We start from the raw sequence: 27,416 nt of genomic DNA on the forward strand, positions 1-27,416 counted from the left end.
ACTGTTTTTCAGATATGCATAGTTCCAGAGGTTATAACATAATTAAAATGTGAAGGAATGCACTGAATGAAACTGTGATAATATAAAACTATGGATGTAGTGACTTTCCATTTTAATTATCTTAGAGGATACCTTAGCTACCTACAATAGATATCTAAGACAATTAACATGTTATTTTATTGTGTATTAACAGAGAATAGGAAATATACAAATAAGGATTTTATATTTTTCCCCTTCTCTGAGTTACTTTTTTTCCCCCCCTTAGAATTCCTTGATCTATGAGCTCTTCTCCGTTATGGTTCATTCAGGGAGTGCTGCTGGTGGCCATTACTATGCTTGTATAAAGTCATTCAGCGATGAACAGTGGTACAGCTTCAATGATCAGCACGTCAGCAGGGTAAGGACAGGTTGCTTAAGATTATTCTCAGAGACAGGAGTACGGGTGTTTCAGATCAACAACAATGTTTATTAAAAATGGGAGACTTAGTTTGTTTTTCCTTTTCCTTTCAGTAAATTTCCTACTTTGTTTTCATTGTTACCTCTTTTGTTTTGTTTTGTTTTGTTTGAGGCTTGCCAGGTGTTTCAAGAGACAGAATGCCAGTTTCTTTTTGTTTTTTTTTTTTTTCCCTGAGCCGTCATGCGAGCTACCTGGTGAAGAGCACTAGAACTGACTGGCTGGTAGTAGCCGCTGATTCTGATTAAATTTTGTGAATTGGTAATTGTATGGCCCATTTAAGTCTGAGGTTAAAAACAGGCTTACTTGTTGACATAGAGATAATGGTGTTACAGATTTTACAGAAAGGTAAATAACATAACAACTTTTTAGATAACCCAAGAGGACATTAAGAAAACACATGGTGGATCTTCAGGAAGCAGAGGATATTACTCAAGTGCTTTTGCAAGGTAAATAACTTCCTAATTTGTACTTTTTATAAATTAATTACAGCTTTTCAACATTTTTTACCATTAAAGAGATTTAACCCAGGGGTCAGCAAACTATAACCCATGGACCAAACCCTGCCCGCCTCCAGTTTTTGGAAATAAAGTTTTATTGGAACACCGTTAAACTTAAGTATTGTGTGTTTATCTTTTCCCTCAACAACCATTAAGTAACTGCAACACAGACAATATGGCCCAGAAGAAATGTGCTGACTCCTGACTTAACTGTAGTAATTGTTCTAGGATACAGGTTTTTTGAAGACTTAACTGTGTTACCAAGAGGAAATGTGGAATCTTCTCAGAATTCCATCGGGAAGAGCAAAGTAGATTCTCCTTTCGTTTTCTGGAATATTTTAAGTTTGAATCTATGAAAAGTTACATGGTTTTCTAGTTGTTTGAAACAACAAAAAACTACTTTAAAAAAAATATATATATATATATATATTTGGTGCTAGGAAGTGGAACCTTTACAGTCTCCTTTTGTTGACATTAATTTTTTTTCTATTTCTACTAGCTCCACAAATGCATATATGCTGATATATAGACTGAAGGATCCAGCACGAAATGCAAGTATGTTAACATGTAGTTATTTGATTTTAATATGTACTAATTTCTTTTGCAAGTTTTGCAAACCCAGAGAACTACTTTTAAATGATAGGACAGTTAAGTTTTTTTTATGCCTAGAAAAATTCATTATAAAGACTGTTATGAGATAATACCACGTGGTAAAAACACTTGGAAAAAAGTTGAAATGTTTTTTTCATACACTAAGACACAAAACTTACTCTATATAGAAAAGTTGGATATTTATTTGCAGTGAGATTATATTCAGTGATAACCCCCAGACGTGTGTAATGATCCTAACTTGCCATCCAAATGGCCTAGAGCAAGTTATTTAACTTTTCTAAATCTTACTTTCCACATCTGTGAAACAGGGATAGTTACAGTATTTTATAGGATTGTAATGAAAAGTTAAATGAGATAACATTTTTAGGATTTAGCATCATGTCTAATACATAGTAAAAACTCAAATTTAGCTGTTACTGCTTTTTTTTAATTGTAAGTTTTTGGAGTATTTTAGTATGTAAATGCTTTGAATAGGGACCCCAAATGAAGTAAACTTCTGACTTACCACTCTAGAAATGTTTCCAAGAACTAGAATTAATTGTGCTTATTTGCTTAAAAAGCAAATAAAGTTTTATGATTCTAGTTTGCATCCTTTATTATATGTCAATTATATTGAGAACCCCCAAAATAATCCTATATACCAGCATGAGGGTTTGTCTTTTTTTTTCTCTTTTTTACTATTAATTTAAAAAATTGCAGTTACCCTTTTTTCTTAACACTGACTCCAACTGAAGCAGTATTGTAAATAAGTAGGGTTGTGTGAATGTATCTTTAGATACATACACAGATTATATGTTGCTCACATTCTTATCGTAATTTTTACAATCATTGCCCTTGATTTCAACATATTTCCTTTGTTTAGCAACTACCTTACTGTGAAATCTATTTCAGATAGCATAATGTTTTTGTTTACATTTTTGTAAACCCTCATTAGATTGTGAATTCAGTTGGTACAAGGCTTAAGACTTAATTTGTCTTGTCACTAATGATAACCCAGAGTCCAGGGTCTGTCATATAGTGGCTGCTCAGTAGAATTAATGGAGGTGAAAGAAAATTGTAACAAAATCATTTCAGAATAGAGATTTCAGAGTAGTCATTCTGACTTTACAGATAGAGAAACAATACCCCAAAGATTAACTTGTCTAAGGTGTAGGCAGAGTCAGGTTTGTAGTTTGTGTATCTGTGGCACCCAGCATTCGAGATGTTTCCGTTAGGACAATAACTCAGTTTTTCTTAATCTACTCCCCTAAACTGTAGTTTTGTGATGAAGCACCAGAGGGCACTCTGTGTATGATATGGAATATTTTTGCAGTTACAGCTCATTTCTAGAATAGTGGATTTTGACTTTCACAGGGATGTGATTTTATATATATATTTATATATATATATACACACACACATATTTATATATATAATCTCTCTATATATACATATTTATATATATATTTCTCCTTATTTAATGCCTAGTAATCATTGGTTTACTAAATAGTGTTAGAATCTCATATTGTCACTTTTAATATTTTGAGTTGCATATAAAATTCTGCAAATAGATGGTAGCTAAAGATTGCTTTGAGAACAAAGAAAAGATGAGTATATTAGTAATAATAAATAAATACCATTGTAGTAGTAGCAGTAGCAACAGCATTTATATTACATTTTATTATATCCCAGGTAGTTACTCTGTGGGTTACGTGCTGCTAATAAGCTGAAGAAATTGAGGTCTGGACAAGTAAACTTGCCCTCGGTCACATGGTTTGTTGGTGATAGCACAGTTTGAAATCAGAAATGATTTTATTTCCAAGTTTCAGAGAGGCTTTTCATTCTAGAAGTCTTAATCTACATGTTAGAGTTTTTGTAGAACCAAGAGATAATATGGATTAAATATATGACTTTTTAAAATATGAGGCCTAATCATATGCCATTATCAACTACCTCTTCACCCTTGTCTGCAAGAAGCTGATGTTCCAAGTTGAGAGACTGGTGTAATTGAGATATATTTTGATGAGAACTGTTGTGGAAGTATATACTATGGGCACATAATAGAATAAAATTAAGTAAAGGAAGATCAATTTCCAATGACTCTGTCTTGCCCTGTTTTTATTACAATAGAATTTCTAGAAGTAGATGAATATCCAGAACATATTAAAAACTTGGTGCAGAGAGAAAGAGAATTAGAAGAACAAGAAAAAAGGCAACGAGAAATTGAGCGCAATACATGCAAGGTTAGATTTCATAATTTTACTTTTAATTAAAAAGTGCTATTGAAGTTTGCTTGACTGCAATTCTCATGACATACTCATTGGATTGATTCTGTAGACAGTTATGCTATCATGATCATTAAGCAATGTAACCACCTATATTACTGAGGTGAGGTATGGTTTTATTTTGTGCATTGAAAAGCACTAACATGGGGCGGGGGGCGCCTCGATGGCTCAGTTGGTTAAACCTCTGCCTTCGGCTCGGGTTGTGATCTCAGGGTCCTGGGATCGAGCCCTGCATTGGGCTCTCTGCTCGGCGGGAGGCCTGTTTCTCCCTCTCTCTCTGCCTGCCTCTCTGTCTACTTTTGATCTCTCTCTCTCTCTCTCTGTCAAATAAATAAATAAAATCTTTAAAAAACCAAAAAACACTAACATAGGGGCACCTGGGTGGCTCCTTGGGTTAAGCCTCTGCCTTCGGCTTAGGTCATGATCTCAGGGTCCTGGGATCAAGCCCTGCATCGGGCTCTCTGCTCAGCAGGGAGCCTGCTTCCTCCTCTCTCTCCCTGCGTGCCTCTCTGCCTACTTGTGATCTCTCTCTCTGTCAAATAAATAAATACAATCTTTAAAAACAAAACAAAACAAAAAACCCCACTAACATATAGTAATAATACTAAGTGCTGGTAAGGTTACAATGATATGAACATTGTCACATTCTGCTATAGAATAATAAACTGGTAAAGACCTTATTGCATAGAAACTGAGTAAAATTTATCAAGAGCCTTAAGCAAATTTATGTATTTTTATATAATTCTCTTAAGGAAATACCTAATGAGATAACCATGCATGCTGTAAAAATTTTGACCACAAGGACATTTATCACGATATCTTCCAAATTAGAGAAAAATTTGAAACAACAGTGTATAGTATAGCAGTAGAAGAATGATTATTTAAATTGTGATACATGCTTATCAAGAAAAGTACAGTTGTTACAATTAATGTTTTTGAATTCTTTTTTTGGGAGAGATCGTCACTGTCAATTACTAAGAAAAATAGACATAGGGGAGAATGATCTCAATTATGTTTTTTAAAAATTACAATATTTGGGGCACCTGGGTAGCTCAGTCATTTAAGTGTCTGCCTTTGGCTTAGGTCATGATCCCAGAGTTCCAGGATCGAGCCCCACTTCAGGTTCCCTGCTCAGCAGGGAGTCTGCTTCTCCCTTTCCCTCTGCCTCTCCCCCTGCTCCTCCTCTCTCTCTTTCTCGCTTGCTCACTCTCAAATAAATAAAATCTTTTTTAAAAATTTACAATATTTTATGGTGCCTGGGTGGCTCAATTGATTGAACAGCTTACTGTTAATTTCAGCTCTGGTTGTGATCTCAGGGTTGTGGGGTCAAGCTCTGTGTTGGGCTCTGCACTCAGCTGGGAGACTGCTGGAGATTCTCTCCTTCCCTCTGCCCCTTCCCTGCTCACTCGCTCCTGCTCTCTCACATACTCTCTCTGTCACTCTGTCACCCTCTCTCTAAAAGAAATGAATCTTTTAAAAATTGCAATATTTTGACTATTAGGGGAAAAAATGCTGTGTGCAAAAGAATTACGTTTTGATTCATGACCTGCTGAGGTGATGCTATTTTACATTTTCTAGATAAAATTATTCTGTTTGCATCCTGTGAAACAAGTAATGATGGAGAATAAATTGGAGGTTCATAAGGATAAGACATTAAAGGAAGCAGTAGAGATGGCTTATAAGGTATGTTTAATTGCACTGTTGGACAGTATCTACATCTCAGATAACAATATTAACATCTTTTTCAAAATTGTTATTAGAATCAGTAGTAATACAAGCATTTGCAGTCATGTTGATAGCCCATTGATGGCATCTGTCTCTCTCAGAGGTGTAGTTTACACCTCTCCTATGGACCATACTCAGTGGAGTTTGAGGAACTGCTCATTCTGAAAGCCAGTTCAGTTTTGTAGAACAAGAATTAGAATTAGAAACAAAAATATTTGTTCTTTTCATTCATTTAGAAGATATGTATTGAGAACCTTCTACAATTTGCAAATATGTTACTGTTTAGATGTTATAAAGTAAATCAGTAGTATATTGAGATTATTTCTCCTAAGACGTTAACCATGAGAAGGAAACAGCTTTGCCAGAAGTTAGGGGAGAATATTTTAGTAGAGATGACAACATATATAAAAACTGAGATGGGGATGTGGCGGGCATGATCAGAAAACTGAAAAAAAGGGACATTGTGTTCAGATTGTCTTGAATGAGAATAGCATAATATCAAATTAGAGACTTTGTATGACTTGTATGAGTAGAAGTTTGCAATTCTAAGAATAATGGGAAGTTGTTAGTGGGTTTTGAAAGTCGAATTGAAAGGGAAGCGTTCTTTAATCAGATTGTTCTAAATGTCATCTGTTATACTTAACAAATTAAAAATATTTTTGCCCTTTCCATATAAATATTAACACTGAACTGAAAGTCATTAGAGAAAAAATCGTGTCATTTCATTTATAATTTATATATAGAACCAATGAGAGAACTAAAAATAGTACACAAGATAACAGACATTTCTCAAAGTGTGATCCACATTTGATTGTGTGACTGTTGTAATTAATGCCACTGGTCCTCATTTGAACTGTAAACACTTAAAAGGGTATGGCTCACAATCACATTTTCAATACTTTTACCTGGTATGCAGGAGAATCAAAATTTGGATGGGTATGTGGATAAGTAAATGAATGACCAAACAGTAAAATGGATGGATGGTTCTGGATTTACCTTATTAAAAGTAAAAATCCTTTAAAGACAGTGTTGGACTCCAAGCATCATCTTTGCAAACAGTAGGGAAACCAAATCAGACTAAAATGGAGAAAACATCTTACCTAAACAGTTTTATGATCAGTGATAACACTAACGGTAGTTTATATTCCAGCAGTTTTTAATGCAGGAAGGATAAAAAATGTCTTAAAAATAGGAAGTAAGGGGTGCCTGGGTGGCTCAGTGGGTTAAGCCTCTGCCTTTAGCTCAGGTCATGATCTCAGGGTCCTGGGATTGAGCCCCACATCCGGCTCTCTGCTCAGCAGGGAACCTGCTTCCCTCTCGCCCTCTGTCTGCCTCTCTGCCTACTTGGGACTTCTCTGTCAAATAAATAAATATAATCTTTAAAAAAAATAGGAAGTAAAAGTTCATAAGTATAAAGAATCAAACAAACAGAAGAGAGAAATAAATCAGTTTTATGTACCAGAAGGAGAGTTCTAACTTTGGGGAGAGTTGAAGAGTGAATAGAGGTCAGTGGGGACACACACCAAGGTTTACTGTTTTTCTTGAAAGTCATAATTACAAACCTTAGATAAGTATGAAATACTTTGAAGTAATCCTGTGTGTCTCCAGGCAGTTCATTTCTCACTGAAGAGATGTTGTGTCCAGAGTACACCATCTACCAGTGACATGAGTTAGAGGGAAATTTGTGACAGAAATTCCTGTGCCCTGAGCTGTAGGTACTGGGGAGGCTGATCTGGAAAGGGAGCTACCTGCACGGGGCAGCTAGAAGGTTATTCAAAAGCAGGTAGGGCTGCTGTGTCCTCTTTAGAATTTGTTTTGTTTTCTCTGTTTATATTTATTTATGTAATTATAAGGAGCTGTGGCCTCTGTGGTGACTCTGCAAGGCATGCTCTCCCCCTACCCTTAGCAAGAGGGTCAGACCCAAACATGTCAGACACCAGTTCTTCTCCAGATTGGATTCATAAACAGAAGCCACATACTCTCACTGGTCGTTCTCCCTGAGGTTCCAACATAACGATTATAGAGCAACAGCTTATATTACATTGATTTTGAGTCCGTCTGAAGTTTAGAATGTTAACTTTCTTTAAAACCAGAAATATCTTTAAAATTTGATGGTGCGTAAGTTGTATGATTCGGGGGATAATGAAATAATGGTTACTTAAAAACAGCATTGACGTTGTACCTTTAACTTTGATGTCTTTGAGCTCTGATGCAAATCATAAATCTAGGATTTTATTGTTTGTTTGGGTGTATTGGTAGTGCAATTACACATCAGACTAAAATACCATGCATATTTTTTTCTCTTTTCTTGGGTGTCATTTTCTTTTAGATGATGGATTTAGAAGAGGTCATACCCATGGATTGCTGTCGCCTTGTTAAATATGACGAGTTTCATGATTATCTTGAACGATCGTATGAAGGAGAAGAAGATACACCTATGGGACTTCTGCTAGGAGGAGTCAAGTCAACATACATGTTTGATCTGCTGTTGGAGACGAGAAAGCCTGATCAAGTTTTCCAATCTTATAAACCTGGAGGTAAAGAATTTTATGGCATTTTGAGTTGTACCGAACTTAAAATTTTCATGAGAAGGTTTTTTGTTAATAGAAATGAATTTAATTTTAAATTTTTATATATTCTTGAGATGCAGAATAATTTTGATAGGTTAAGCAACAAGCTTGTGATTACGTTCTAGATTACTTTCAAAGAGCTATATACACAAAATTTTTTAAAATAGGGGTTTTTTAAGCTTGTAGTTTTCAGTGGGACTTTCCTCTTTAAGTGCTGAATCATCCTCCTTTCTCTCCTCCTGTTCCCTACTCCTTCTACTTACAGAGGAGATCCTGGTCCCCAAAAAGTATATTCCCGTAAAGTCTCAGAAATAGTCTATTTTTCAGAGTCTCCTTGAAGAGGTGGTTTTATAAGTATCACTGCCAACACTCTTTATTTTTCTTCATCCTCTCCATTTCTACCGGTCCCAGGGACTTCAGCTTTTTCTGTCTTCATTTAATATATCACATTCCTCAGTATCTTGGGAGTTACTTTGTTTGTTTGAGACTGACCTGGAAAGCAGAATACCATGCCCCTACCTATACCCAGGGTAGGACTTAAAGAGAGTTACATGTCTAAACTCTTCCAATAATCACTAAATGTAAACTGTAACAAATGAGGGACAAAGTGTTTAAATAATCTTGGAGAATTCTTACTATTGTTGTGACCCTAAATCCCTTGCATCGATTATAATTGGAATTCAGACTTATGTTTTCTTCTTTTATTCCTAAAAATTGAACTTACAAAACCTTCTTCTACTCTTCTAAATACCTTTCCTCTGTGGATTCTATATACCTCTCTTTTTAAAAAAATTTTTTTCAAAGCATCTCTTTTCAAAGTACATTAAGTATGGCATTCTTTTAAGGGCTCCATCAGTCAGACTCTGCTCTGTTTGTAAGGAGTTCCTTTGGAGCATTTCCTTGCAGATTATTTTTGGGCTAGATAGCAAAAATTATGATTAAAGTGTAACACAAATCAGGAACGAAACCACTTTTTAACAAGAAATCTCTAAGTCTGTGTGTGGATTGTTAAACTTACAGATAAAGTACTCTCTGCTCATTAGTAATAAAGATTTTAGCAGAATATTTTGTCAGATTTAGATTAGGAACTTAGGGAAAAAACTGAGGATTTATGTATACGTCATAAAAGAAATTAAAACAGTTAAGGCAGAGAATAACCATAGTGTTCGAAGATCATTTGTTTTTCTAGTGACTAAAAGTTTAGTTATATATAATCTGAAAACAGAAGAGGAAGACATAGGGTTATATTGTAATATGAAGAATTTAAGTGAAAAAAAAAAACAAACCATGTAAACCAAAGCAGTAGAATTTTCTGTAGAATGTAGAGAATATTTTGAAGAGAGGAAGTCTTTAATTATGAACAAGGTCTTGAGTGGTATAATGAAGGTTGTTCAAAAGCAAGTAGGGCTGCTGTGTCCCCTTTAGAATTTGTTTTGCTTTCTCTGTTTCTATTTATTTAGTGTTGTGGTTTGGGTTTGTACTTTGGAACTTTGGATATTTTTAATACGCTTGATAAGCTTTACAGTGTATTACGTTTTACAAGGAAACAAAGCATGTATTTTTTAAAAATCATATTTTGATTGTTGTCACTGTTTTAAAAAGAGATGTCGAGAGAACATTTTCATAAGCTTCATTTCCATTTCTTTGCAGATGTTTGTAATGTGACAAATTGTGAAAGAATAATTTTAACTTGTATTATATACATGTATAACATTGTATGTTTACCATCTTGATAATTAGAAAAATGTTATCTTTGCCATCTATTGGAAACACATAAAAAGTGCAGTGCTCATGTGAAAGGTATTTTTGAAAATAACCTGCAGTTATGTTTTTATGTTTTTCAAATGGGACAGAAGTGATGGTGAAAGTTCATGTTGTTGATCTTAAGGCAGAATCTGTAGCTGCTCCTGTCACCGTTCGTGCTTACTTAAATCAAACAGTCACAGAGTTCAAACAACTTATTTCAAAGGTAAGTTTTAAAATAGGCCAGGGAGTATTTTTGAGTGCCTGCTCTGTACAAAGCATCATGTGATGGTTTGAGTAAGGTATAGGAACTGATTTTTACTGGCAGGAGGCAAGTTTAGTTAGAAGAGAAGGACACTTTGAGCGGAAGACATCAATTGACCACAGTATGGAGGTGAGGATGTGTGAGGCAAGTGCACATAGCAAGGGCACATGTGTTTGGCTGGCTCTCTGTCAAGTACCTGCCTAGAAAGAAAAGGTGGTTTATTTCATGGAGGGTCTTTAAGTACTAAACACTATTGTATTTGATGTAGGCAATAGGAAGTAGGATATTTGTTTGTTTTCCTAAGCACAGCAGTGGTATGATGAGAGCTCTGCTGTAGAATGGTTAAGTCTGGTGGCACTAGACTGGTATTCCACATGGATAGAGGGGGAGACAGGAATGTAGATGAGGAAGGTGTTGAAATAACTCAGGTGAAGGCATAGGACCAGAAATGAGAGAAGGTTTAGATTGTTAAGATGATTCTATAAATAGAATCTGCCAGACTTATGATTGGTTGGAGTAAGGCAGGAAGGAGCACAGATGACTTGGGGAGTTGCACGCTTGAGTAACCGCAAAGGCATAGTGATCTAGTGATAGAAATAGAAGAGTAGGGTGGGGGAGCAGATTTGACAGGGAAAATGATGAGTTAAATATTGACCACATTCAGTGAGTTAGTGATAAAGAACATAGACTCATTCAGAATTTTGGGGCTGGAAAAGTATGATGAAAACATTCAAATTTCCTTGGACAAAAAACTAGTCCACTCCAAATAAAATGGTTATACTGTACTCTATAAAACACTGAGCACACAAACATTGGTAAAATTGTTTAGGGTTCTAAAGCCTTAGGGTCAGATGCCTTGGTGTAGTGGAAATTGTTCAGTAATAGCAACAAGAAGTTGATCCATTTTCCAGTCATTCATTTTATGGCAATATTGTCTTTTATCTCATCTGAAGTTTTTTAATGCCTACTTTAACAGGGTTATTGTGAATGTTAATGGAACAAATAAATGCTTCGTTTGTGGGGAAAAAAATGTTAAGTATTATATAAAAGTTGGGTTTAACTATTATTGGTATTAATTATTACTGTGTTAACAAAGAACAACTTCTAACACTTCTGCCTGAGTAATAACTGGGGAGATAAACCGCGTTGTGGAGTTACATTTTACGATTAAATTGCTCATAAAATGGCTACATTAGTGTACTTGCTCTGTATTATAGTTTAATCTAGAGTATGAGCCCTGAGGTAGAATATAAAAGAAACACGTGATGTTCCTTTCCCAGAAAAAAACCTAGTAATTTTGTTGGGGAAAAATATGTCTCTAGAGAATAAAGGCAGTTACAAAATATTCTGCCAAGAAATGCAGTGGGTAAAGCATAAGTAGACTACCTAAGAATTATCATTAGTTGTATTGAAAACAAATCTTTTTTTGAATTTTATTATTTTTTAAATTAATACAATGTATTATTTGTTTCAGGGGTACAAGTCTTTGATTCATCAGTCTTACACAATTCTCAGCACAAATCATATTTTTAAAACATAAATTTTTTTGTCTGCTCATTTCTTGTGAAATTCCTATAATGACACCTCAAATTAAGGATATGTAATTTTAGAAGAGCTTTAAATTTTATTAATAATATCACTTTATACAGAAGAAAAATGATTTAGAAAAGTATTAACTGTTCACACAACACAAAATAATCCATCAAAATTTCAGAAGTTAAACAGGTATTGGCTTGACTTCTACTCGAGAGTTAGCCATTCTGTTTCGTTGGAACCAGATCACCTCATTTACTTTGCAAGTATGAGAGGAATATAATTTTTAGTGAAAAATCATTACCATAAAAGTAGTTTGAGAGCATACCTTTATAAGTGATACTTTGTTCACCTAATTTACAACATAATTAATGGATAAGACTAAAATTTTTCCACAGATTCTTAAAAATTTTGTAAACCTCTACAAAAATTGTTTTCTCTGAATTTTCTTTCTGCTGTTTCTAAGAACTCAGCAGTGTCTCATTGTCCACATTTCCAAGTCAAGCAGAATTATCCTCGCAGTCCTTTTTTATCAGATCACTTCCATTACAGGCCATCTACTTACCTGCTGAAACAATGCGGATAGTGCTGGAACGCTGCTACAATGATCTGCGTCTTCTCACTGTGCCCAGTAAGACCCTGAAAGCTGAAGGCTTTTTTAGAAGTAACAAGGTACGTCTTTTAGTTTTTCATTATTTTCATGCTGGTAATAATAAAGTTTTATATTTTAAGGCTGGCCTCTAGAGCTATCCACCATTTGTCTTTAATTTACCTTGTGAATTCTCCTATCCTCTCAGTAATTATCTTCCTTTGTAATCGCTCATATCGGGCTTCTTTCTGTCCTTCTCAGTCAGTCCTGCTGGTTCTCCTCTGTGTCTTGTTCATGAGCGACCCCAGCCTATAGTATTCTTTCCCTTCTCCCTACGTTTGTTTTTCAAGCCCCAGATTAGTCCTGCCTCTTTGGTGGAGCCTTAGTGACTGTTTCTATCCACACCAGTCATGTTCTCTGAATTCTTGAATTAATGAGTTCTGGGAATTATGTTATATTCATTCTTGAGGTTCTCCTATAAAGCAGTACTTAATGGTGAAAATCAAAGACATGCCTGCTCTAGAGAAGACTGTCATTTTGGGTTCACCCACCATTATTCCCTTTCTCTTCTTATTTATCTCTGATAGTAAAGAGAAAGTTCCATTGATTTGTTTGTACCTCTCGATACCATTCTGTGTTCTGTCATTTATCATTTTTCCTGTGTGTTTATTCCTAATGCCATCAGTTTACTCTAGGTAAATTGTATCCAAAATTTTCCTTGTTTGCCATGTTTTGTTTATTGCCTTTTCCAGTCTCATTCATCTTAATGCAGTCTTGAGTCTTTTATCTCACTGAATCTTTTTTAGTGTTGTCATATTAATCCCAATGTGTAACTTTTATTGACCTCTGTTTTCTTTGGATACTTTTGCATGGTGCTTGTGTGTGTGTCATTAAAATCTCTAATCCATCCTAATGCCGCTCTGTGGTGAAAAGTGGAAGGTATCACACTTTTTTTCTTTAAATGGTCAGCTAATAGTCCTGATTTGTAACTTTTATTGAACCGTTATCAACTCTCATTTGATTTATATAACCACCAGATTATTTGAAAAACATCCCCAGATGAAATGTTCTATAAATAATCTGAATATATATCTCTCAAAGGTGAGAACTTTTTAAAAAACATATCCATAATTATTACATCTAGAAAATTAACAGAAATGCCTTAATATCAATGGATATCTAGTCAATATTCAAATTTCCCTGATTATATTGTAAAATTTTTTTCTGATAAGATTTGTTTGTTCAGATAGGATCCAAATGAAGTCCATGATACACCTCTTAAGTTTATTTTAATCTAAAGCTTCTCCCTGTGTTTGTTTCCTTGCCAGTTATTTGCCCTAGAATCAAGTCATTTGTCCATTAGATTTTTTTTTTCTATAATCTGGATTTTGGTATTGCATTCTCAACATGTCTTTATACATGTTCCTCTATCTGTATTCCTGCTGAACTTGTTTTCCTAATGGGCAAGATATGGAGTACAAAAACATTCTGAAAATGGGCAACCCAGTAAACAAGATACCTGTGTATGTGTCTGTGCATGTGTGTGTCCCATCTGTCTTAGCAGTTTTGTGGCTAGTTGCAGAGACATATGAACATAATGTTAATTTTATTTAGTCTCTGAAAACAGTGCACATTCCCTTTAGAAATGTTATCCCAAATTTTATAATTTATTATGCACGGTCTTGTATTGAGGTGATATTATGAACAAGAATGAATGTCACTAAAATTAATGATGTAACATAACTCTTTGGCTTACTATTTAGGTGTTTGTTGAAAGTTCTGAGACTTTGGATTACCAGATGGCCTTTGCAGACTCTCATTTGTGGAAACTCCTGGATCGTCATGCAAATACGATCAGATTATTTGTTTTGTTACCTGAACAGTCCCCAGGATCTTATTCCAAAAGGACAGCATGCCAGAAAGCTGGGGGCGATTCTGGTAATGTAGAAGATGACTGTGAAAGAGTTAAAGGACCTGCGGGGAGCCTAAAGTCTGTGGATGCTATTCTAGAAGAAAGCACTGAAAAACTCAAAAGCTTGTCACTACAGCAGCAGCAAGATGGAGATAATGGGGACAGCAGCAAAAGTACTGAGACAAGTGACTTTGAAAACATAGAATCACCTCTCAATGAGAGGGACTCTTCAGCGTCAGTGGACAATAGAGAACTTGAACAGCACATTCAGACTTCTGATCCTGAAAATTTTCAGTCTGAAGAACGGTCAGACTCAGATGTGAATAATGACAGGAGTACAAGTTCAGTGGACAGTGACATTCTTAGCTCCAGTCATAGCAGTGACACTTTGTGCAATGCAGATAATGCTCAGATTCCTTTGGCTAATGGACTTGACTCTCATAGCATCACGAGTAGTAGAAGAACTAAAGCAAATGAAGGGAAAAAAGAGACATGGGACACAGCAGAAGAAGACTCTGGAACTGATAGTGAATACGATGAGAGTGGCAAGAGCAGGGGAGAAATACAGTACATGTATTTCAAAGCAGAACCCTATGCTGCAGACGAAGGTTCTGGGGAAGGACATAAATGTATGTACTTAGAAAGAAAAAGGCTTCTTGAAACAGCACCACTTGTTTTCTCAGTTTATTTAAATTTTTAGTTAAAAGAATCACCTAAGAGGTACTTTGTTCTAAGACCACCCGTAATTTCCTGGATTATAAAAATGTCCTCTGTTGCCTTTGCTTTCATTTTAGGTGCAGTTATAGTAGCAAGTGTTCTTGGACTTCTGCAACACATCAGACCTGTGACAGCAGTGATGTCACAGCTTTGGAGATGATAAAGCGAAAAAGAGAAAGGAATTAAGAATTTTTTAAAGGAAAGAATTATGATAGAAGTACTAAGTAAAAAAATTAAAGAATAGCTTAAAAAGTAAATAATAATACCAAAAAGAAAAAGAAAGGGCCAGACACTAGAAAATTTGATTCACAGTGCAGGAAATTTTTTTATTTGTGCATTCTCTCTTTTTTCTTTATCCTGCAATGCAGATAACTCCCTTCCAACACCCCCTAAATAGTCCGTAAGTAACTGGGAAAGTCAGGAAAGAGAAAGGGGCTTTTCTTTTTTTTAAGTTGATACTTTGGGGAAAAAAAGTTGATACTATGAAGTAAGCTCTAGGCAGAGTATAAACTAGAAATTCTCAATTGTATAATCACAAAAAGATTAAAGAGATCTGTCAGTTTGGGCTTTGGGAGAAGCAACAACAACAAAACACCAGCATTGAAATAAAACAACTTTTATAAAACATCAGACTATAAACAACCAGAGAATTAGCAGGACAACCAGGTTCAAAATACAGAATTTTTCTTTAGGTTTATTATAAGGGATAGCTCAAAAAAGCTAAATACTTTGCATTAGTCTTTAACAATGCAAACATTAATATTACCCCTTATATTTTTATATTTTAGTTTTCAAAATACTTGTTTGTTCTCACTTGAAGCTTGTCTGAGATTAATAAAGCAAATATTGATATTCTCATTTGACTGATAAGAATGACTTGCCCAAAAGTACATCTATAGCTAGTAAGTAGCAGAACCATTACTAGAATTTAAGTCTGAATTGAATACCTTTGCTCCATTACCTCTGTGACAGTGGGAGCGGAGTCCCCCCTCTTTATCCATCTGTTGATACACCCACCCAATTAATATTCCTGGATCTGTTCAAGATGCCAGTCCCTATGTAGATTTTAGAAGTAAGGATGACAAAGATAAAGCGTTAAGTCTCATCTGGTGGGAGAAGACACAAACAACCAGTATGAAAGTTAAGTGCTATGATGCTGGTAGTCTCAAAATTTAGTCTTTTAAAAGTGGTAGAAATTATGGAATTAGTTATAAAAATACATAAATTGTGTTTTTAACTAGTTCCAAATAATAGCAAAGCCATGTGACATCCATATACATATCTTGCAGAAACTCAAGTGGGAAAATATGGATTGGTGAGCCACATTGGAGACAGAAATTCTGTACTAATGCTTTAACGTCCTGTGGAGTTTTTACTGCATAAGGCTCACTAACTTACTTTATTTCATTTAGTTCTCTACAACTGTGTGAATTTGATAATGTTAGACACTTTCACTGATGAAGAAGCTGGCTCAGACTGGCTAAAATAATTTGCCAGAGGTCACACAGCTAGTGGGTCTCATTGCTGGGATCAAACTCATGTATTCTGACTGTAAGCCTGATATGCATTCCTCTACCTTGTAGCTATTACCACTGCCCCTTACTTTCCTCATATCATAGTAAAGGAAGAATAGCTAGTAGCTTCTGTTACTTGGTTTCTTACCACCCTCAACCCTTCTAGGGTACTGGAAAAATGTGAAGTAGCTCCTCTTTAGGAAAAGGTTAGAAATTTCTTTTAAGTGGTTTGTTTTATAATGATGTGCTGGATATTTGACTGCATGAGAGTCTCAACCTTAAGAATTTAATGGTAATACTTAGAATTATAGTCTGAGGAGTCTCATTCCACCTTTTTGGAAATTTGCAGTGGACTAATTTGCTAGCATTTATTGAAATAGTAAACATGATCAAGAGAACCCATTTCCTACAGTTTATTTCACCTTTCAGAAGCCATGCAGAAGGCTTGTTTGTCTTTGAAAAGAAAAAGTGAAAACCATGGAAACTGGCATAGAAGGAGAAGAGTGGGGATGTTAGCCAGCAGCCAGGTGTTTCAGGAGTCTGTACTAAGTAAGGCTGGTTCATCACAGTTCCTCAGTGATGTGAACGTGGGTGTCTGGGTAACGTGGATAATGAATATAATACGGATTCTGCAGAGGGATGAAATGGCAAGGCATCATAGACAAAGGAAGAACTTGATACCTGAAGAATAACATTCTGTGTATAGTATAGGCAATTGATTTAGGTAATAACTGAAACACACTTAATCTATTGTAATCCGGGAATTGTTTCAGGGAGTGATTATAGACCTTTCTCGGAAAATCCTGTTCCACTGTGACCTAGTTGTGGTCTTCAGGCATTCAGGTATAGATAGGGAGTTCAAAGTCATAAAAATGGCACTGCATTTGCACTGAAAAGTTCTTTGTACAATTTTGGTTACTGCCTCATCCAAGAAATACATTAAAAAAAAAAAAAGAAATACATAAAGAAAAAGAAAAAACTTAAAGCTATTTTGAGGTTGCACTGTGAAGAGACTTAACTCTTCCATTTGAAGAGGTAAATGGGAAAAATGGTATGATGGTAATTTCTAAATTATAGTTATAGCCAATCAATGAAGCCATCCATTTTGGCCAGGGCTGTGTTAAGCATTTTACATATACTGACCCCAAAACACATGAGGTTATAAAGACTCTTGTCTCCATTTTATACTAGAGATAACTGAAGTACAGAGAAGTTAAATCAGAGTCACAAATCTGATGTAGGAGGAGGCAGGAATTCATTCAGGCCAGGCTGTTTCACTGCAGAACCACTTGGTTCTAATCACCATATTGGACTATATCAGTAACCAGTGAACACTTGTGTCTTCCCATGATACATTACTACAAGTTATCACAGAAACTGAAATGGCAGTAGTAGCTGCTTATTTGAGCAATGATTTAGAATTTGCTACATTTGTCATGACAGCAGTGAGACTGGTGTAATGATCCCATGAGAAAACTGAGGCTCAGAGACGTTGATGACTTACTGATAGCCATTTATTAGGCAACAGTAGCAAAGCTGAAACCTACTCCTTGGTGTCTGATTTCTAATCAACTTATTTTTTCATTATACGCTTCTTAAGAAATGTTGCACCTTCTGGGTAGTATAAATAGAGGCTTATTTGCCAAAAGCTGGATTATTAACATTCAGGGGCACTCCTTAAAGTTTAGAAATGGACGTTTTAAAAAAATTAAATGCTGCCTGAAAAGGTGTATATAACAAGAAAGTTCATCACGGTGTTTCTATTATAATTCATACTTGCTACCTTTTCTATAGTGGATCTGAACCTTACAACCAGGAAAACAGTAAATGAACATTAATTTATTCAAAAAAGTCCACTCAAAAGTGAATTGACCCAAAAGTTGAGATGACCTGAGAACATAAGCCAGCCTTGTTTTAGGGTCTCATCCTTGACTAGTGATGTAAGTTTCATAGAAAACCAAAGCCTACCCTAGAGAGAGGCTTAAGAGTTTATGGCTCTGGAGGACCCAGGGCCCCACGGCAGAAGGTAGCTTGTGTATTCTGTACTGCCTATTGTAAGAGACAGAGAAAAATGAGTGAAGTTGTTGTTCTTTTAAGATTTTTTTTTTTTTTATTTGACAGAGATCACAAGTAGGCAGAGAGGCAAGCAGAGAGAGAGGGAGGAAGCAGGCTCCCTGCCGAGCAGAGAGCCCGATGAGGGGCTCAATCCCAGGACCCTGAGACCATGACCTGAGCAGAAGGCAGAGGCTTTAACCACTGAGCCACCCAGGCACCCCAGTTGTTGTTCTTTTAATATGAAGACCAGAGTAAATAGAAATATTCCAGAAATATGCTGATGAGTGGCTTATAAAGGACAAAAGAGTAATAAGCATTAGGAAAAAAAGTAAACCTCACCAAAAATAATCTTACTACATTGCCATGAGAGCTTTTATGGAAATTTGGAAGAAGTGGGAGTTTCTGATCCATTTAGATACTCTTCCTATTACAGTCCAACCGCATGATAAACAGACATCTTCATATGCTAGTCTTGACGTTTTTATTCTAGTAGAAATCCCGAAACTAGATTTACTAACAATTTCTGAAGCAATTACTAGATAACTGACACTGTGCTAAGAGCATGATAAAACTATGACCTCTTTGAATTCCCACTGCATTCCCATGAGGCAGGTGCTGTTCTCTCCATTGTCTAAATGAAGAAGTGGATGTATGGAGGTTGGGGGCTTGCTCCCAGACGTCACAGAGCTAATTAGGAAGGAGGAGAAAAGCAGGTGTGGACCCCAGCCAGAGCCACATTATTACTGTGTAGAACTAGAGATGTTATGTAATTGAAAAATTCCTGCAAGCTTGGTTTGGAATTCAGCAGCCTAAATAAACAAATAAGAACTGAAATATCTCTGAACATTCAAAGCTGTTGGATTCTATCTATCTATCATATGCTCAGTGTCCATGTTTTTTGTCCATTCAATGTTGTGTATGAGCTAAAAGTCAAATAACTAAAAGGGGGTACTTTTTTCCTGCTTACAGTAAAATAAAAAGCATATGATCTGTTTTATTTATATTCTAAGAGGTTTCTTTTACATTTTTTGTTTCTGTTTTGTTTTGGTTTTTTTGTACTTAGGGTTGATGGTGCATGTTGATAAAAGAATTACTCTGGCCGCTTTCAAACAACATTTAGAGCCCTTTGTTGGAGTTTTGTCCTCTCACTTCAAGGTCTTTCGAGTGTATGCCAGCAATCAAGAGTTTGAGAGCGTCCGACTGAATGAGACACTTTCATCATTTTCAGATGACAATAAGGTTGATTAAAATAATTTTGAATAATTAGAGTCTGTTTTAAATGATAGATTTGAGAACATCTTGCCCTATTTCCAAGTAAGGTGAAATAGATAACCCTAAAGGGTCTTTTTATTTTTATGTTTAGTGGTTATTTGTTTTTGTTGTTGTTTTTCTTCATTCATCTAACAAACATTTGTTAAATGTTAACTGTGTGTCAGTTACTATTCTAGGTGCTGGGAATCAGAGGTAAAAGATATACCTGTTCTCAAAGAGTCCATAATCTAGAGAATTTTTGAAGACCAAACTAAACAATGTGGGGAGAATGGGTTGCTTATTCTCCTGAGATAATACATCTAAAAAATGTTCTACTTTATAGATTACAATTAGACTGGGGAGAGCACTTAAAAAAGGAGAATACAGAGTTAAAGTGTACCAGCTTCTGGTCAATGAGCAAGAGGTAAGTAATACCCTTCAGAGCAATGTAAGATCGCTTTTGGTATTTAACGAAAACATACGGTGCAGAGATTTTATGACAAGTCATTTTATCTCTTAAAGCAGAGGCCAGCGCACTATTTCCAGAAAATATTTCAGTTGTGCAGGCCATACTGCCTCTGTTGCAGCTACTCGTTCCTGCCACTGTAGTACAAAAGCAGATACAGACAATACATAAACCAGTGGGACTAGGTATGTCCCAGTAAAATTTAATTTATAAACATAAGCAGCAGATGAAGTGGCTCTCAGGCATTGTTGGGTTTTTTTGTTTGTTTGTTTGTTTGTTTGTTTTGTTTTTTTGCCATCCCTCTGCTTTAAAGTTACTACAAATGCTAGAGTGAAGCAAAAATGTCCTGCTTTTAAAAGGGGATTTGTTTGTGCTTGTTTTCTACAAATAATCATGTAGTGCAGGAGCACGAAGTACAGGACAGCAGTTGATCTGTGGCGTCCTCGTACAGGACTTTGGTTCCGAGAGTAGTTTTAGTATTTAGCAAGCTTTGACCTAGCAGCATTTACCATATGCTCGCAGATATTAACTTCTTTAATCCTCACCAATTAGCTGTGATATGAGCAGTATTTATTATTCCCATTTTATAGATAAAGAAACTTAGGTACAAAGAAATTATGCAATTTACCCAAGGTCATACAACAGATGCCAAGCAATGGCAAATACCCTGAAGAAAGAGACAAAAATCCCTGTTTTCAGGATGTTTATAACATATTACCGAGGACCTAGATAAGTGTGAAAACCAAACAACAAATATAATAATGGCCCGCCCTCCCCATCCACAGGGGATGTGTTCCAAGGTCCGTCCCAATGTAGATGCCTGAAACCGCGGATAGTATCACACCCTACATACACTATGCTTTTACCTAGACATGCACACGTTGATAAAGTTTAATTTACAAATTAGGCACAGTAAGAGATTAACAATTACCAATAATAGTACAGTTTTAACAGTATGCTGTTATAAAAGGTATGTGAATGTGGTCTCTCAAAATATCTTACTGTGCTGTGTTTTCCCTTCTTGTGGTGATACAAAATGATAAAATGCCTGTGTGGTGAGGTGCAGTGACAGTGCATGACATAGGCATTGTGACTATTACAGTGTAGCATTAGGCTGTTAGGGACCTTCTGACGATCTGTCAGGAGGAGGATCATTTGCTTCCAGACTCCATTTGGCTACAAGTAACTGGAAAGGCAGAACGGGAAACCATGAATAAAGAGGGACTACTGGAAGGGGATAAACTCTTCCTAAAATGCCTTCATTTGTTCAACAGATGTTTTATTGAGCATCTATCATATCTCTTCTGTGTGAATGTTTCTTCCAAGTTTGGAGTTTGCAGAGACCGTGTCCCTTCTGAGACAATGAGTAAATGTATTTGGAGAATTACTACGCATTTCCCTCATTTTAGTCCATAAAAGTAATTCTTTCTACTTTCAAAATTGTGATCATTTTGTTATAAGAAGAGAAATAGGACTATCATTTAATCTTCATAATGACTCTGTGAGGGAGACACTGTCCCCAGTGTACAGATGAAAAAATGGAGGCATAGAAATGTTAAGTAAACTTGCTCAAGATAGCAGAGTTAGTAAGTACTGATGGCAAGATTTGAACCTAGGAAGATAGATTGCTAAACTCGGGCCTTTAATTGTCACACAATAAAGTGCAAATAAAATGTCTCGTATATTCCTATTTGAATGTGTAATTCAGTTCTCTGATGATGTTTATATTCCTAGCCATGCAAGTTTCTGCTAGATGCTGTGTTTGCTAAAGGAATGACTGTACGGCAATCAAAAGAGGAATTAATTCCTCAACTCAGGGAGCAGTGTGGTTTAGAGCTCAGTATTGACAGGTAAAGTAAAATTATAGTGTCATCAACAATTGGAAGGCAGACTGTGTGGTCATTTGATATGGATTGGTATAATTTTCTAAAACTAGAATTAAAAATTCCTATACTATCCAGAATTTTAATAGTACAGATTAATTTTTAATAGAACTAAACAAAACTATTAGAATTTCTTTGAACTTCCTCTGTAGACCCTAAATTTGAAGTTTGAGGAACATATCATTATATTTTTCCCACATTTTAATGAACTACTTGACTTTTATATTTAAACATAGTTCATTTTTCCTTGATATCAGATTCATGTCATTTTTTTAAGAATCTCAAAATACCGTAGTTTAAAATGTCTTATCACATTTGTAGATTTCGTCTAAGGAAAAAAACATGGAAGAATCCTGGCACTGTCTTTTTGGATTACCATATTTATGAAGAAGATATTAACATCTCCAGCAACTGGGAGGTTTTCCTTGAAGTTCTTGATGGTATTATCCATGTTTTTCTGGGAAAATATCAGTTAGAAATGCTCTGGAACTAATAGAAGCCTATATTTTTTTTATCACATACCATGTTTTCTTCTATTTCTAGTCTGGGTTCCACTTACCTTTTAAATATTTATTTTCTATAATTTGGAGAATATTAATTTCTCCTTACAGGGAACTTAAAGTTTCAAAGTTGCGTTTTTAGTACTTTTTACAGAAAATTCTTCTAACATTTCTTACTTGGGTTTATTATTTAGTCTCTTCATTATGGCTTATTTTGTTGAGGGTGTTGTATTGATAATTGATCAGAGATTTTGAGAACTATAACTGTATTAGTTTCCTAAGCTGCCATAACAAAGTACCAGAGACAGGATGGTTTAAACAATAGAAATTTATTGTTTCACAGTTCTGGAGGCTGGAGGTCTGAGATCAAGGTGTCAGCAGGGTTGGTTCCTTCTGAGAGCTGTGAGGAAAAACTTGTTCCGTGTCCCTCTAGCTTCTCGTGGTTGGTTGGCAGTCTTTGGTGTTTGTTGGCTTGTAAATGCATCTCCTGATCTGTGCTTTCATCTGCACATGATGTCCTCCCTGTGAGCTTATGTGTCTGTTTCCAAATTTCCCCATATTATAAGGGCACTGGTCTTGCTGGATTAGGACCCACCCTAATGACCTCATTTTAACTTGATTACCACTATAACAACCCTGTCTCCAAAGCTGGTCATAATCTGAAGTACTAGGGTATAGGACTTCAGATGTCTCTTTGAAGAGACACAATTTTGACCTATAACAGTAACATAGAAGAGGTCTTGTGTTTTTCACACCTCCTGGTTTAAATGCTCAGCATTGGAACATTTAAAGTACTGTTTCTCGGGAGGAGGTAATAGGAGAAAAGTTGACTTTAGGGAGATCATATTAAGGCAACAGCTAGTTATGTTCTTTGGTGACTGCTATTGCCTAGAAAGACTTTGATTTTCCTTTTTTTCCCTCCATAGAAATTAACATTAACATACAAGATTGTGATAGTTTTCAGACAGTTCAATAATACTAACACCTCACCTATTTCAGGATATTTGGGGTCCAGTTTGTTTGAAATTTCAGTTGTTAAAGCTGTGATTACTTGACAAGTTAATGGGAGAGATAAGGAACAACTAGGATACTGTCTACCATGCTGTGTAGGCAGGTGCTCCAGACTGTGAGTCCTTCTCTGAGCCTCTGGAGCCTTAGAGAATAGTCACTTGGTCTGTGTAGGCCAGGAGGAGATTATGAAGAACATAGAAGTTCCCCTTGTTAGGAAGGATTGAGATGGATTCACTGCGAGATCTTACTGGATGGTGGGTGCCTGCATCAGTATCATTTCAGTATATATTTTAGTATCAAAATAGTTGAGGAAGAAATAAACCATGTGATTAAATCTAAGAAACATGTATTGACCTGTAAATAGCCAGACACTGCTAATGTCTGCTGCTACAAAAATGAATTCAAGAACCCGTGATTGTCCTCCAGATGCATAGTCTGTAAGAGAACCAGAACTGCAAACCTGTAATTCCAAAATCATAGGTACTAAGGACCAAATCAGTAGTTTGCTCTTGTGTACACCAGAGAAAGGAGACAATTGAGCTGGGTTTTGAAGAATCAGTAAGTTTTGAATAGATGAAAAGAGGGATTAATGATAGCCTGAGGGAAGAAAGAAGATAAAGTGAAGATGATTTGTGGGGGTAGTAGCCAACACAGAGGCAAAGATTGGCAACCCGGAGAAGAGAGTCGTTGGTAGAGCAGTGTCCAGCAGGACTCAGGAGGGAGAATTCAGAGTCCTGGTGGAAGGAAAGCTTGCAAAAGAGTAAGGAATTCTCCTCAGAGACTGGAGGGAAGAGAGGAAGTACTTTATTCTCAAAAACTCCTCAGGGTAATTGGGTTCTTTTATGTCCACTAAGCATAACACTTGAAGTAAATCTTTTTGTGTAGTCAGGCAATACAGAAAAAGTCCAAGTATGAACCTCTAGAGAAAAGAGAAAGATGACGTAATCTTGTATCTTCATAGGGGTGGAGAAGATGAAATCCATGTCACAGCTTGCAGTTCTGTCAAGAAGGTGGAGACCTTCAGAAATGAAGCTGGATCCCTTCCAGGAGGTTGTGTTGGAAAGCAGTAGTGTTGATGAGCTGCGAGAGAAGGTAAGTTCATTTTAAACAAATTGGACTAGCATGTGTTTTTCTCTGTGTTGCTTAAGAGAGGGCCTAGGAAGTGAGTGCCAGATACTAACGTGGCAACCTTTCTTTCTTTGTCTCTTTTGTACCTTGTGACACCTTGTCACACACCTTATTTCTTCAGGCTCTTGGTACATTGAAAAATTACACTGGCTTTTGGCCATCTAGAAGTTGATCCTCACTTTTAGTTACTTAGATCAAGTTTGTCCTGAGTAATTAGGATTAGTTAGAAGTTACTAGACTAAACTGCTGCTCTATTTTAAAAAGCTAAATGATGTGGAACTGAATAAAGAATCCAGGTGAAGTCCTCTTCTGCATTATTCATTTCAAAGGTGGAATTTGGTGGCTCTCGGGATTGGGTGAATTATTCATAAGCAGTACTAGGACAGTTAGCATCTTGAGAAAAAAAGTTTGTTTCCATAATTCACACCAAACACAAAATACTAAGTATATTAAATTTATATAAAGGTAAAATAAAATGATAACTGTATTAGATGAAAATATTAAAAATATTTTTATATCCTGGAAGGGAAAGATATTTGTAAGCATAATACCAGAAACTAAAAAAAGAAAAGATCGTATAAAAGCGTAAGCCTTCCACACACAGCCTCCTCCCAATTTTTTTAAAATTTATTTATCTGACAGACGGAGATCACAAGTAGGTAGAGAGGCAGGCAAAGAGAGAGAGGAGGAAGCAGGCTTCCTGCTGAGCAGTGAGCCTGATGCGGGGCTCGATCCCAGGACCCTGAGATCATGACCTGAGCCGAAGGCAGAGGCTTAACCCACTGAGCCACCCAGCGCCCCCTCCCCAGTTTTTTTTAAAGAACCCATAAACAAAGATAAAAAACAAGAAAGGGGAAAAATACTTAAAACAGATATGAAACGAGATGGTCCGTATTTGTAAGGAGCCACCACATTAATAAGAAAAAGATGAACAATCTAATTTTAAAATGGGCAAAGAACTTCATTAGGCAATTTGTTGAAGAAGAAATACAAGTTAAAATAGTAATAGCATTCTTTACCTCTTAAAGTGGTGAAAATTTAGAACATCAAAAATACCTAGAGTCATCAAGGTTTAGGAAAAACAGGCAATATACAACTTGTATATCGTAGTTAAGCTGATACAATTTTTTCAGGCTTCCATTTGGCATTATCAACATTTCAGATGTGCAGTTCCACATCTAAGAATTCAATCTCAAAGAAATAATTGCAGAAGTATGCAAGGATGTAATCTTGGAACACTGAAAAGATAAAAAATTAAATTTAAAAAATATGCAAAGATACTCATGAAGGTATATAGTATAGCATTGTAACTGGGAAAAATTAAAAACAGACTTGATGTCCATCGGGAGGGAATAAAATAGTATATTAAGCTAATGAAGAGAATGAGGTTACTCTGTATCCTATTCTTAGAAATAGTCTTATAAAATTATTCTATAGAGATGTTTCATAAATATAAGTTTATGTATTTTAGAAATATGTGATGTAGTTTATGCATAGGAAAGGATCTGGAAGGAATATATTAAATTTGTATTTCTGGGACATGGCATTTGCAGGGTGGAAGGGAGACAGCTCCTCTTTCTGCTTTTTCTAATATTTTATATTAAACATTACATCTTGGAAAAAAATCAAGCTATTTCTTTGTGGGTTAAATGGTTGATGACTTATTTTAGTAAATTTATTTTTTTTGAATGAACTCATAAAGTGTTTCCTTTTACAGCTTTCTGAAATCAGTGGCATTCCTTTGGAAGATATTGAATTTGCCAAGGTAAGGCACTAAGAATGTTTGCATTTGGGTACTGGTGCTCAATAAACAGGGCTAACAGCATGATTTATTCATTCATTCATTTTTTTCCCTAGGGTAGAGGAACTTTTCCCTGTGATATTTCTGTCCTTGATATTCATCAGGATTTGGACTGGAATCCTAAAGTTTCCACCCTGAATGTCTGGCCTCTTTATATCTGTGATGATGGTGCAGTCATATTTTATAGGTACATTTACAATGTATTTGTTATTCCCAGTGATGTAACATTTTTTTGTTGTGCATAGTATCTTGTTTTCTATAAATACCTTTACTATGTTTATGATATAGAGTGGCTCTGATCAGTAGTTAATATAAGAGCCACGCATTACATTTTGAATTTTTCCAGTAGCCACACTTAAAAAAAGTAAAAAGAAACTGGTGAAATTAATTTTAATGAAATATTTTAACCCACTGCGTCCAAAATGTTATCATTACATGCCATCAGTATAAAAAAAAAGTCATTCGTGAGATGTTTTATGCTCTTTTTCTTAAAGTAAGTCTTAAAAATAGTGCATGTTACACTTTTAGTAGGTCTCAAGCAATTGGTTGGGACATGGAGCAAGTGGCTATTGTGGGAGCCAGCGCAGATACAGAGGAAAAAGAATAGTCATTGGAGCCTGAGGCAGCTAGGAGTTCAGATTAGGCTTTGTTAGCTCCTCATCTGTAAAATGGTGACAATGATGTCAGCCTTGCAGAACTGTATGAGAACTAGAACTATTGCATTTTTTAAAACTGGCATAGTACCTGTTATACATAAATATTCAGTAAATGATAGCTATTATTACATTAGCAGTAGCATGGAAGTTATTCTGTGCCATTTTTAGAAGTGAGTGCTGTGTTAGTAAACATGTTTGAAATCTAGGACATCTTAGTATGAGATGACTTAACTTTACCAGTGACCATCAGATTTCATTTTCTCACCA

At 35.8% G+C, this 27,416-nt stretch overlaps 1 protein-coding gene across 4 annotated transcripts in view; it reads left to right on the plus strand.

The window, feature by feature from the left end:
* USP47 (ubiquitin specific peptidase 47) overlaps positions 1–27,416 on the plus strand; it is a 110,677-nt gene that overhangs the window by 82,593 nt on the left and 668 nt on the right. For 3 of the 4 annotated variants that reach the window (XM_032853480.1, XM_032853482.1, XM_032853483.1), the window contains 16 exons: positions 266–397; positions 827–903; positions 1,454–1,509; positions 3,676–3,788; positions 5,409–5,513; positions 7,885–8,092; positions 9,979–10,094; positions 12,219–12,338; positions 14,019–14,796; positions 19,517–19,692; positions 20,048–20,128; positions 21,905–22,020; positions 22,375–22,493; positions 24,526–24,656; positions 26,410–26,457; positions 26,550–26,680. In XM_032853480.1, the coding sequence (XP_032709371.1) occupies positions 266–397; positions 827–903; positions 1,454–1,509; positions 3,676–3,788; positions 5,409–5,513; positions 7,885–8,092; positions 9,979–10,094; positions 12,219–12,338; positions 14,019–14,796; positions 19,517–19,692; positions 20,048–20,128; positions 21,905–22,020; positions 22,375–22,493; positions 24,526–24,656; positions 26,410–26,457; positions 26,550–26,680 (2,507 nt within the window). The remainder of the gene's footprint in view (positions 1–265; positions 398–826; positions 904–1,453; positions 1,510–3,675; positions 3,789–5,408; positions 5,514–7,884; positions 8,093–9,978; positions 10,095–12,218; positions 12,339–14,018; positions 14,797–19,516; positions 19,693–20,047; positions 20,129–21,904; positions 22,021–22,374; positions 22,494–24,525; positions 24,657–26,409; positions 26,458–26,549; positions 26,681–27,416) is intronic. The other variant, XM_032853481.1, reaches the window with a different exon arrangement.

Source organism: Lontra canadensis, unplaced genomic scaffold, assembly GCF_010015895.1.
Source record: "Lontra canadensis isolate GAN:19392208 unplaced genomic scaffold, GSC_riverotter_1.0 scaffold7, whole genome shotgun sequence".
Classification (NCBI taxonomy): domain Eukaryota; kingdom Metazoa; phylum Chordata; class Mammalia; order Carnivora; family Mustelidae; genus Lontra; species Lontra canadensis.